The sequence below is a fragment of the Furipterus horrens genome, unplaced genomic scaffold (genome assembly GCF_987537825.1).
Source record: "Furipterus horrens unplaced genomic scaffold, mFurHor1.1.pri manual_scaffold_6, whole genome shotgun sequence".
NCBI lineage: Eukaryota > Metazoa > Chordata > Mammalia > Chiroptera > Furipteridae > Furipterus > Furipterus horrens.
In genome coordinates, this window is record NW_028327176.1 from 91,483,570 (window position 1) to 91,496,926 (window position 13,357).

Consider the following 13,357-nt stretch of genomic DNA (forward strand, 5'->3'; position numbering starts at 1 on the left):
TTATCTTCTAGTGGTGAAAGATACTCAACAAGCAAACAGATCAGTGATTAGATATGAAAAAAATGTGAAGAAAACAGGAAGAGGAACTGATTTAAATTGGGTGGTCAGGTGAAGCCTACTGAGGAGGTTTGAATCAGGACCTGAGTGACAAGAAAAGAGCCAGTCTTACAGTGATTTAAGGATAGAGGGAACAAATTTGGCAAGAACTCTACAAAACATTCTAGAACAGGAAAAAAGGCCAGTGTGGTTGGAATATGGTAATGAAGAGGAGCAAAATTATAACCAAGAGGGGAGGTAAGCAGCGCCAAGATCATGGGAAGACTTGAAAGCTTTAGTAAGAAGTTTGAAATTCATACTAAATACAATAGTAGATTAATTGTCAGATGGCATTAAGCAAGAAAATAGCATGATGTAACTTGTTTTTAAAAGATTGGTCTGGCTGCCCTGTTTAAAATACTTGTGAAACGTCAAGAGGGGGAATGGGGAGACCAGTAAAGTCACCTACACAGGCCCATCGAAAGTTAATGGTGGCCAGAGCAGAGGCATTGACGAAGGAGAGAGGTAGATAGATTTGAAGTCTGTTTGGAAATAGAGCTAATGAATCTATCTTGCTGAGTATTGTGGATGAGACTGCTGGAAAGATGGGAACCAAAATTGGTTTCTAGGATTTTGACTTCAGTGACTGGGCAGAAGGTATTGCCATTTACAGAGGTGAACAAAATAGGTCATGCATGTTTGAGGGGAATATTGGAGAGTTCTAGTTTGAAATTCTGAACAGGCAGTTAGATATATAAGTGTGGAGCAAGGTGAAGAGGTTTGGGATGAGGGTGAACCTTTACGAGTCTTTAATATTTATCTTATTTAAAGTCATGGGATTGTATGAGATTAATAAGCAAGAAGTAGAGGTAATGAGGACTGAGTCCTGGGACCTCCAGATAAAGTCTTGAGGTGAAGGAGGAGTCAGCAAAGGCAGCTAAAAGGAAGTGGTTAGGTGGGAGGAAAACTGGAGGGTAGGGGCAAATTTGATCCAGGATCTGCGTGACAAGAAGGCAAAAGAGTTTCAAGAAGAATCTGGTTGAATACTGCTGAGGGAGGGAGTAAGTTGAGATTGAAGACATAACTGTGTATTAGTTTCTGCGGCTGCTTTAACAAATTACCACAAATTTGATGGCTTAAACAACAGATTTATTCTCTTAAAGTTCTGGAGGCTAGAAGTCCAAAATATGGCAAGATTGACTTCCCTTGGAGGGATGGTGGGGTGGGAGGGGTGGGAGTGTCTAGGGGAGAATCAGTTCATTTGCCTCTTCCAGCTTCAGTAGCTGCCCCAGCATTCCTGGGTTTGTCACTATATTCTCCAGTCTTTACCTCCGTCTTCACTGAGTGTCTCTTCTGTGTGTCGCCCCCAATTTCCTTTTCCCTCTCACAGAAACACTTGTAACGTCATTGGGGGCCTGCCTGGATAATGCAGGGTAAGCTCAAAATCCTTAATCTGCAAAGACCTTTTTTTCCAAATAAGATAAATTCCAGGGATTAGGATTTGATATCTTTGGGTGGTCGTTTTTCAACGTACTAAACATTGGTTCTAAAAACATGGTAGCCATTGGAGGTCTCAGTAGGAGCAATGTTTTTTGGAGTAGTGGGGACATTAGAGAATCATATTTACCTTTCATGTTTGCTGCCACATAGAGAACTCTGTTGTCTGTCCCAAGACTGTGCATGTTGATCACATGGGCACTTAGTAGTTGTATGCCTATGGTTAGCTTCAAGTTTTACAGGTTGAACATGAGAAAGGAGCAAAATTCTCAGAAGCCTCTGCCAGTTTTTTTTAGTTCATTGTTGTTGACCTGTGGGATCCAAGTTGGCATTACCGGTTGCCATTATTTCTGTAGCGAAAACCTGGTTTATTTCAGATTTCAGACATGTCTGTTTTGATTAATAGTACCAGTAGCTGTATTATTTCATTTATAACCTGATTGATAAACATATTGCTGAAAAACTCCTAAGGAGAAAGTGGAATGTATGTCCTTTAGGTAATAAATATATGGATATAGTGAGTATTTTATATATATGAAGTATCTGGAGATTAGGGATGCAGAGAAAAATGCTATTTTGCCAATTTTTTTTCTTACCAGCTTGCACAGATGTTAAAACTAGCACATGGTGCTGATCTGCCCTCCGTTGTTCTCTGTAGGCTTTTCATGATTCCTGCTGGACAGTGGGGAGCAGCAGCAGTGATAAATAGGTTACCTGTGGCTCTAATGGTACCGCATGGATAAGAGAGAGAAACCACACCTGGGAGAGGCCTGCTTCCCTGGTGGGAGTTCTAGTAACAAAGGAATTTCTTTATCCTCAGATCTTCTGTGAGTTGAAACTGGCAGCCTTGCCCTGCTCCCTGCAAGTGTGTATATGGTTTTGGAGGAATGCACAGGCAATGTGCTTTTGCCATATGAAAGGCTTTAGTTTCTTAGGGAGCTGACCTTGTTTTTATAGATTAAATCTTTACTGGTGGGACCATTCTCCCAAATTACCTTTCTCCTTCAGTATTGGAGGCACACGGTGAGAAGAACACAGGCTTCAGAGTTAGGCAGACCAGATTCATGTACTTACATGTTCTGTATTCTTTGGCAAGTTATATAGCCCCTTGGAAACTCTGTTCTCTCATTTGGTAAAATGAAGTTGAAGGCATCTGGTATCATGCTTATCAAAAAGTAGGGATGTAAAAACTGTTAGATTCTACATCTCTTTGTTTATTCATTTTTATGCATTTATTGTTACTTAAATTTCCTGCTTCCTTTTGTGTCTTTATATTAAGCAGAATCTTAAAGGAAGATCCACCTGTTAACATAGCATCTTCTTTGGGAAAGAGAAGTGATGACCAACAACCCATTCCCCAATTTAGTAACTGTCACTGTATGATGGCTACTAACCATTAGGTCTTTGGTTCCAGTACACTGGAATACAGTCATAGTCATCAGGGAATATTTCCTGAGGGAGGCTTTCATTATAAAATTCACATGTGTAGGAGCAGCTCTGGGCAAAGACTGACATATTAGGAGGGGAGTTGGTTAGGAATGAGGCTATAAATAGGTCAGTTTATCCAACATAGAGTGTTCCAGGAGGGTTTTGGAAGAAAGCTCTAGGAATGATTCTTCTTGGGAGAGAATCAGGATGGGAAACAGCAGTGAAAAGAAATTAACAGTTGCCTGCCATGTTGTGCCTGGGCTGCTGGATGGTGCCAGGTGCTGTGTTGTGTTGTGAGCAAAGGATGGCAGAATGGCCTTAGGAGTTAGCTCAGTACCAAGGTCACGTACTTCCTCTGCAGTTCTCCAGCTATGTGACCTTGCGCAAGCTGCTCACTTGTCAAATGGGCCTGAGACTGTATATCCTTGATTTCCTAAGACCTCTCAATGTAAGACTCCTTGGAGGAGGTGGTGGTGGGAACATTTTTTCAATAATTTGAGAAATAATTATTTTCTCAATAGCCAGTCGTGATTTTTTTAAAAGCGCATTTTAGAAGCAAAAAAATATCGTCATAAATGACCATCTCAGGGATGTTGGGAAGATTTAGATAATATATGTTAAGTGCCCATCCAAGTTATTATTTAGTGAATTGTAGCTATTATTAACAGATGAAAGGACATGAAAAATAATTTGATTGGGAACATCTGAAGAAAGAATTTTAAACAACAAGGTCATAATGTGACTAGGATCTGAAATAGGACTAGAATGAGGGGTAAGAAGATGAGATAAAAGTTCAAGTAATGCTGCAGAGATAAATGAGTGCATATGCGAGGAGAAAATTTTACTCCTTTACAGACAAAGTTTTCATTGTTTATAGTGGTAGCTTTGTGGTGTATGTTCCGGTGTGAACAATGGAATGTGGTAATCCTGTGGGAGAAATTGACTCCTGTGTCATCTTCTTAAGCTGCTGATCACAAAAATAATGCATTGGATAACTCACAAATAAAAAGTGTTTTGTTTGTTTTTGTTTTTTGTGGGGGAGGTGTGGCGGGTTAGGGACTTACCGCTAGATACTAGTTCAGTTGCCTGGCCAGTGATACTGAATTTTTAGCTCGCTCTTTTTTCTCTTTTGCCCCAGGTCCAGCAAGACTATGAACCTCTGTTCCAAATGCTTTGCTGGTAAGTGCAGAAAAGGGTTTTTTATACTTTTATTTTTCTTCTTTTGGTTGTTTTTAAGACTATAAATCATTTGGCCCTCCTTTGGGTTTAATGCCTAGGGTTTTGCTTTTTTGCTTGTATGTGAAAGCAATTTCTCTTCACCAAGGTGCTTCATGTATTTGCCTAGGACTGTTGAAATAGTCTTCCCTGAGTGACATGAAAACTTATGTGTACTTGCACCAAACAACTTTCTTCATTGTGTAGTTGTTGATGTACAGCAAATTGTAAAAACCCATGTTGTATCAGAGTAATATATGTTCATGTTTCATATTGAATGATTAATGGTGAGTATTGCCTTTACCACTGAGAATGAAAGGGAAAGAATATTTTCATGTTGGAGTCAGGAAGACAGTGGTGCTGGGTTAGTTCTTCATAGTCCAGTCCCTCATTGAAATCACCTTGGGTAAGTCTATGGGCCTTAGATCCATCATCTGTACCTTGAAGGATTGGGGCTTCATGTTTGTCAGGGGCCCTTTTCAGCTCCCAAATGCTGATTGGTTGACTCCTTGAATTATGATTCCTTCACAAAGTGGAACCCTTCATTTTTTTTTTTTTAAATAACTATATCTAAATGATCTTATATAAAGTATTTAAGTCTTCACTAATTGAGATATGTTTAACATTCCTTCTTTATTCATTTTTGTCAAAGATAAAGCTGAATGCTGGTTAAAAGTGGTAAGGACAGGACTTCATCAGTAATGTGCTGTTACAATGGAGAAGAAGGTCCTATGTGAACTGAACTCAACTTGGATTTGTACAGAGAGCCTGGACACTTTAAAGGCGGAGTGAGACAGTATGCAGGGGTTGCTGTCTTGCTCAGTAGAGTCTGGGAAGTGAAAGATTACAAAGGGCTGGTCAGTGTAAATGATAAGGCTGGCTGTGTCTCTTAGCTGACAACCATGGGAGTTAGGATTCTGTCCCTGTACAGAGACTGAGGCCCCATCCTAACTGATGATTACCTTTGAAAGGAATAGCTTCCATATGTCCTTGAGAAAACCTGAGTTGTAGGGGATACATATACTACATCTCCAAGGGACAGAGGAAGGATTCACAGTTGTAAACTGTTTAGTAAATGCTCTAAGGTTGCTCAGGGGCTGTAGTCAGGCGTTAGCTATTACAAACCTTAAGTTTTTGGAGCTTTCCTAGACAGGCACTTCAAAAGGTGCTATGTTCAACCTAGTGATGGGGCCTTGAGCTGTTAGGAACTATTAGTGTTTGTTTAAGTCTTTTCATGTTGGGGGAGAGGAGTGGATGAAGCCATTTGTTAGGAGTCTGTAGTTTTTCTGGGCCAAGGTTGAGGCCTGGTTGAGGAGGGCTCAGAGGAACCTGGCTAGAGTTTTGTTAAGGGGAGAATCTTCATCATTTTTTATCTTCTATCCATTATGCTGTTTGGGCATGGAAATAATCATAGGATAAGCTCTAGACCTTTGCATTTATGCCTTAACTAGGGTATAAGTGGGAAGGAGTTGAGAGGCCTGGGAAAGGTGGCAGTTTGTATCTGTTAGAAGTTCGAAATTTGTCAAATACTTTAGGTCTTTGAAAAGAAAAAAGTACTGGTAAGTTTGGTTATGTAACTTTTAACAGTATCTCTGCCATGTTGAAGTATATCCTGCTTTTCTTACTCTGTAACTACAATTATAGATATGTAGAAATGCTTCCTCACTGATGAGTTTATAGTAGAGATGAAAGTATCAGTGAGACAAAAATGTATGTTAGATTGTATGACTATGTGGAGCTAGCTCACTCTTATAATTCAGTAAAATGTAGCGTTGGGGAAGGCCAGGCACCTTTGAGTAACGTGGCTCAGACCAGATACTCAGAGAACTGTCTCATATCCCTAACCAAATATAAAATTAAAAAAGTTACTAATGAAGACAGTTCAGCCATGGTCTTTGTGTTTCTTTGGATTTGTTACAGTTTTATTTTCCATGGTTGTAATTATTTATTGTCTCTCTGGTTTTCTATATCTATATACTCTATATACATCGTTGCCATTTTTGCTTTTAAAATATTAAAATGATATTTTCAAGCGTGTAAAGAAGATACTTCTTCCTTCTTCCCTTTTTATTCTTTATCTTTACACTCACATTCCTAATCCCTCCATCATTTGAAAGGAATAACTAGTAACATCCTGCTTGCTGAAGCAGCATTTGGTTTTCTTTTCAAAATTCAAAAGAAAAAAGATCACTGAACTTTAAAGATAGACTTGTGAATTTTGTTCCTGTATGAAGATAGATTATAGAAATGCATTGTTGTAGCAGTCATGAGATGTATAAGACAACATGGGGGTTATTTTGGCCAAAGCCACTGTGATTTTAAATACTCTAAAAAGTATAACTTCAAATGTAAAATACACTTTTGGAAGATGGAAAAATCACTTTAAAAATAGCTGTTGGGTATCATTAGGTTATTTAGAAATATTTCAAGATTCCTTTTCAGAATAAATCTTTGTGGGGAAAAAGTGAGTTTATTATAACTTGTTTATACGAAATTGAATGAAATGAGTAAAAATATACTTAAAATCTTCTTGAGAGTAGGGTGCTGTGGTAGGAACTGTGGATTCTAGTTTAAAGTTAGCTTTGATAACTGTTTACCTCTGATGGAATGTCCTGTTAAATGGTGAGCACACACGTAAATTTCCTTTTCTTTTCTTTTTTTAAATAATTTATTTGTTTATGTTATATTTAGAGAGAGGGGAAAGGAGAAAGAGAGGGAGAGAAACATCACTGTGTGGTTGCCTCTCACTCGCGCCCCCAACTGGGGACCTGACCTGCAACTGAGTCATGTGCTCTGACTGGGAATTGAACCAGCGACACTTGGCTTGCAGACCGACACTCAGTCCACTGAGCCACAGCAGCCAGGAAATTTCCTTTTCTTTATAAAATATTTCTGGGCTCTTTGAGGTCAGAGAAAGGTAAGGAAATGAGTATATGAAAAGGAAAGTGAGAGTTACTAAAAGGCCATTGAAATGTTAGTTGCTGGTATATTACATACCAAATAATAGTGTTTCTCTGTATTGTTAGAATCGAAGAAGTGTCTGTATCAGCCATGTGCATGCATGTAGAAGGGTGCTCAACCTGGCTGCATTTGCTCGACCTAAAGGTTTGCAGCTCAATTAAAATTTTCCTCTTTGAAATGGGAGGGTATTATTTCTTTATTTTTTGACAGCCCTCATCTTGAACCCTGGTTTGGCTTGGCTGAAATCATTTAAGACCATTTGGAGCACCCCCCCACCTCCCCCGCAACACCCCACAATGTGTAATTTGCTTCTTTCTTAGCCTTAAAGGGCTTTGACCCGAAGACCCTTATCATCAGTGATTTTCTATGCTAGGATCACTGGACATTTAAAGGAAGTATTCTGGGGAAGCTCCAAGAAAAGATTGACTCTCTAGTGTTAGGATTTCAGCTACAATAGATTTAAAATGCTCTTCTGGATTCTCTGTCATCTCAGGTTATTACTTATTTAATCTTTAAACAAAAGAAAACAGGCAATATTTAATTTTACTGTATTGTACGTAGTATTTGCAGTGATTATTTTCTATTTTACTCAATTTTTAAAATGCTAATCATGACCCATTAAATTGATTTCTCTATCCACTAATGAATCACAACACCCACATTTTGAAAAAAAAATGCATTAGAAAGTAATGTTTCAGCCAGTAAATATTTGTTCACCATAAGTACCATGTCATTAAATTTTATTGTTTTGTATAGGCATTTACTAATTCTTTTAGTAAAGTCATACAAGCAATAATTAAAAAATGTTTAATGAAAGAAAGGATACTACATCATAGAATATTACCAAGGGGCTAGAAAAGCCATAACCAGAGCAAACAAATAAGCAAACAAACAAAAAAAAGGGATCCTCAGCTTTACTTTTTTATTTTTATTTTTAAAGATTTTATTTATTTATTTTTAGAGCGAGGGGAAGGGAGGGGCAGGGAGAAAAAGAGGGAGAGAAACATCAATGCGTCATTGCCTCTCGCTCACTCCTAACTGGGGACCTGGCCTGCAACCCAGGCACGTACCCTGACTGGGAGTTGAACCTGCGACCTTTATGTTTCTGGGGCAGTGCCGAACCCACTAAGCCACACAAGTCAGGGTGCAGCTGCTGCTTTTAAAATAAAGCATTCGAAATAGGGTATTCCTGTCTTTGTAGTTCTGTTGACTTGACTACTGTTGTAGACTCTTTGATTTCTTTAAAGCTGAAAATCCAGGAAAGATTTCTTAAGTATGCACATCGTGGTTATGTGTTTGTTGAAAAGAGTTCAGTCCAGCAGATTCTCTCAATCATTATATGTCATCCATTGGAGGGTGTCTCTCTGCTGTGGGTATCTGAAAAATCAGAATATTATAGAGAGTAGTACAGTAAACATCCACTAGCTAACCTGGAATTAACAAATAATAACGTTTTGGTATTTTTTTCCTTTTAACATTATTTTAAAAGGGAACTAAAATCTCAGTTCTCTTTTACCTTAGTAATCCTCTTTTTACTTAAGAGACAACCACTGTTCTTCTTATCCTTGTATTTATAATTTTATTATGAATGAGTATTTATATAAACAATATATGATTCTGTTTTAAAAATGTATAAGTACTGTGTTGCACTAGTCATTCTACAACTTGCATTCTTTTTAAATAATGCTTCTAATTTTTATCCTCACCCAAGGTACCTTTCTTTCATTGCCCCCCCCCACCTTTTTTTTTTTTTTAGAGAGAGAGAGGAAGGTGGGGAGAGAGACAGACATTGATGTGAGAAACATTGGTCGGCTGCCTTTTTGTATGCATCCCAACTGGGGATTGAACCCACAACCAGGGCATATGCCCTGACCGGGATTCGATCCTACAACTCTGGGGTCCATGGGACAGTGCTCCAACTGACTGAGCCATACCGGCCAGGGCTTTTTAATAATGCTTTTAGAAGCCAGTCATCATGACACATGTTTCTCTAGTTCATTTTGACTTATTCTATAATAATTAATGTCCGTATTTACCTGGGATAGTCTCAGTTTATGCTTTTTGTACCAGTGAATATATATAATAACATCCTTTTGTATTCCTCAGTGTGGTTGGTGAATTATTGGTCACCCTTATTATACTATACACCAGTTTATCTCGTCTTTTTAAGGATTTTATTGATTGAGAGAGAGGGAGGGAGAGATAGAGAGATATGAGATGACAGAGGTAAGAGAGAGGCACATTGGTTAGTTGCCATCTGGAGACTGAACCTGCAAAACTGCAACCCAGGCATGTGCCGTCACTGGGAATCAAACCCCGGCGACCTTTCGCTTTATGGGATGATGCTCAACCAGCTGAGCCACACTGGTCAGGGTGACATGTAAGTTCTTTTCAGCTACTGTTTTTATATCACAATTGCAAAGTCACGTTTTCTTCTCTTTTTTTGATTAACATTTGTTTGAGATATGCTGACTGTTTTTGTATTAGAAACCCTATCCTTTGTGGGGGATAGTTTCTTTGTTCTCAAACGAAAGCAAGACAGGGACTGTGGATCCATAACTGATTAGCAAAGCTGAACTCTGGCAGCCCTTTCTGATCTCTTAGTTTATAGCAGTTTGCTGTCTTACTTAAAAGCATTCTTAAATTGTGTGGCTAATTTTTATGCTAGTCAAGATAAATGAAGCATTGTGTTGAAGATGTTATGGAAATTATGTCAAAAATAATTGTTGCACATCCACTGGGAAACAAAATGCACAGTGTTGTAAGTAAGCAGAACAGTAGCTCCTTTTAGGCTTTAAGTAGAAAAATTTTGACCATGTGTCAATATTTTAGGTAAAAAGGATAGTTTGGCTGTCATTTGGCTTTATTTCTGCCCATACATTGGTCTAAAGCTGTGGTCTCTACTGGTGCATAGGATTATCCATTGAGGCATCAAGAGAGAATTTTAGAATTTCTTCTTACATTTATTTTTATCATCCTTTATATATTGTTAATTTTTATAATGTATGTAATCTTATTGGTATTAGTTTCCTAGAGTTGCCATAACAAATTACCACAAACATGGAGACATAAACAACAGAAGTTTATTCTCTCAGAGTTCTGGAGGCCAGAAATTGGAAATCAAAATGTCAGCAAGCAGGGCTGGTGTCTTGTGGAGGTCCTTGGCATTCTTTGGCTTGTAGACACATTACTCAAGTTGCCACCTTCATCTTGCCTGTGAGTCTGTCTTTTCTAAGGACAAGTATCACTGGATTTAGGGCCCTCCCTGATCTAGGATGATCTTAAGTTGAAATCCTTAATTACATTCTCAAAGGTCCTTTTTCTAAATAAGATTACACCCACACATTCCAGGTGGACTTTTTTGGGGGGGAGGGGATGAAGGTCACAGTGTGTGCATGAGTATGGGTCAACCATTCATTACACTGCAGGAGTATATAGTTTTTAAAAACAAACAGACATGTAAGAGTTATATGGTCAAATTTTATACTAATATTGTGCCTCTACTAAAGAATTTTGGAGACCCCTAATTCTGAGACCTGCTTGGGTTGGATTTGGCCCCTTTTTATGCAGTAAGCACCCTGTATGGAATGAAAAGTGATATGAGTTAACTGCTAATATTTCCTATGTTACACATTTTCAGCAGACTAATGCAAACTAAATTAAAATGATCAGACTTAGGTTTATGGACTTCCTTTTGGGCTTGGCAGAAGTATGGAAAGCTATCAAATAAACCCAGGAAAGCACCATGAGACTTTATGTGCTTCAGTGGTGTTGACTCCACCATGCTACAGATAGAGTAATTCTTTATCTGGCTCTTTACTTTGTACTTCAATTAGAGGGTTATAATGAGGTTGCTTTTTGACACCTTTGCTGGTTATAACACCCTTGCACTTAATTCTTCATCGACAGTAGAAATGGTGGGTAAAGTGATAGGGCTTTATTTCCAAGGCATTAATGTATAACTAAAATACGATCTTTAACACAAAAATTTTTATCAGTTAAAAGTCTCACTGCTCAGGTGGTTCTTAGTGTGTAAAGTAGAACTAACATAACTATTACAAAAGGTGATTTTTTTTTAAATTTCTTAATTTACTTTTAGACTAAATATTGGATGTAGAGAAGGAAAAATACTTTAAGAGTTCTGGCTAGGAGAAAAATAACAGGGGTACGTAATCATAAAAGAGGAATGCCAAAAAGGATAACTTAAAATATAAATGGAACAAGAATTAATGTTTGTGAAATAAGATGGAGGAGGGGCACAGACAGTTACATCTATGCTCTTAAAAAGGCAATAAAATCCTGTGATGAAATAATTGCAATAATTACGATTTCTGCAGCCCTTTTATATTTTAAAGCCATTTTGCACAATATTTATCTCATTTAATCCTTACAACTTTGGTGGTTTTGTATCTCTATGTTATAGATGAGGAAACTGTGGCACAACTGGATTAAATAATGTTCCCAAGATTAAGTAAAAATTTTAAAAAGAATTTATTATTTTTAGAGAGTGCGGAAGGGAGGGAGAAAGAGAGGGAGAGAAACATCAATTGTGTGCCTCTCTCACGCCTGCAACCCAGGCTTGTGCCGTGACTTGGAATCAAACCCAACCAGTGACCTTTAGGTTTGTGGGACTTTTCCCAACCCACTGAGTGACACTAGTCAGGGCAAGATTTAAGTAAATTTTAAAGCAAAGAATTGAGATTTGATTTTAGGTATTCAGGCTCCAAATCTAATCTTCCAGTTTTTGATATTTTTAGAAATAAAGTAGTAGATTTAGATGGGATTACTATAAAAATCCTGTAGCAAAGCAGTAGCATTGTTTTTACATTTGTGTATAGGTTAGGGGTTTACATTTAACATGTATATTCTTTTAGTTCAGGTGCAGTTTGTCTTTAGATCTCCAGGGAAAAGGAGAGAAATAGTGCCGGAAGCTTCACAGCTTAGCTAATTTGGGAAAAAGGTGTGCATGTGTGGTGGGGGTGTAACAGAACCCCTGGGCTGCTCCGATTGAAACAGAACCCACGGGCTGTTTAGTTAGGGGCCCCATTGCCCGCCGCCAGAATCATAACTCTGAATACCAGAGTTTGGTGAAAAGGAAAAGAATTGTTTATTTACACAAAGTCCTGCCTCCCCCTCCCAGACCTGGCCAGTCTTAGGAAGGTCAGAAACACCGTTTCCCCACTTCCTAGGCACAGTTCAGCTTTACCAGTAGCTGCCAATCACTCAGTTCTGATTGGGGAGGTCCTTTCTGTGCTGTGGTGCCCTCCAGCTCTCAATGCAGGACCGCCTGGGTTCTCAGCCTCCTTGCAAACTGCCTTCTTCCTGCAAACCGCATGGATCTCCTCTCCTTCTCGAAGCAGCCTGGCAAGAGCCCCTTCTTAAAGCCGCCTGGAGATCCCTTCTCCAAGCCAGGTGGACGGTGCCCACAAGAGCCAGAGAGTGAGGGTGTGAGGGCCAGAGAGAGCCTGAGAGAGAGAGCCTCCTAGAGCCAGAGCCAGCCCAAAATCTGTCCGCAGCTCCTTCTCTCTTTCTCCCTGCCTCCTCTCTCCCCCTGCGTCCTCTCACGCAGTCGGTGTTGCAAACAGTTCTGATCATTCACAGAACCCTACGGAGGCTCTGTCTGCTTCTTCCGTACCGGCCCACAGTCCAAGATCCCTCCCATCTTCCTCAGTCTTGGGAGTAAAGCTGATCTTTGCAACAATGTATCCAGCCACTAGCTCCAGGCATGCAAGGGCATCCTGAAAGCTGCTTCCTGCTCCCTATCTCCCAGCCGCAAACTCTGGGGTTTGTTTTTGGACTCCCCTGTTACGTGTTTTTGTCTAACATTTTCTGTTTTGGTGGTACGGTCTTCATTTTTTAACATCTTTCTTGTTCTTGTTCATACAACTTTCAGTTCATTAAACTTGCTTTCTGCACTGCATAGTGAAGCGCCATTTCTAATTTAGTTTCCTGTGTTTAGCTTCTCAGAAGCTTTATTTATTTATTTAATGTTTGGGGTGCGATTTAATTGCAGGGCTGTGTGCACGTTGTTAGTGTGAAGGCAGCAGTGAGGTCCCTGTTTAGACAGCGCAACCAGCAGGTTTCATTTATTAAAACTTCTTGGTGTTCCCATTCTCTCGTACACGTGTACTTAATAGTATCAAAAAAATCCCGTTTTGTTGTATCCATATTTAGCAATTTGGTTGAGTTATGGGACAGAACCAAATTCTAACTGCTAGAC

General features: G+C 39.1%; 1 protein-coding gene across 4 annotated transcripts in view; it reads left to right on the forward strand.

Annotated features, from left to right (window-relative positions):
* Window positions 1–13,357, forward strand: part of ZFAND3 (zinc finger AN1-type containing 3) — a 347,078-nt gene that overhangs the window by 107,109 nt on the left and 226,612 nt on the right. For all 4 annotated transcript variants that reach the window (XM_090282337.1, XM_090282336.1, XM_090282335.1 and 1 more), the window contains exon 2: window positions 4,100–4,140. In XM_090282337.1, the coding sequence (XP_090138463.1) occupies window positions 4,100–4,140 (41 nt within the window). The remainder of the gene's footprint in view (window positions 1–4,099; window positions 4,141–13,357) is intronic.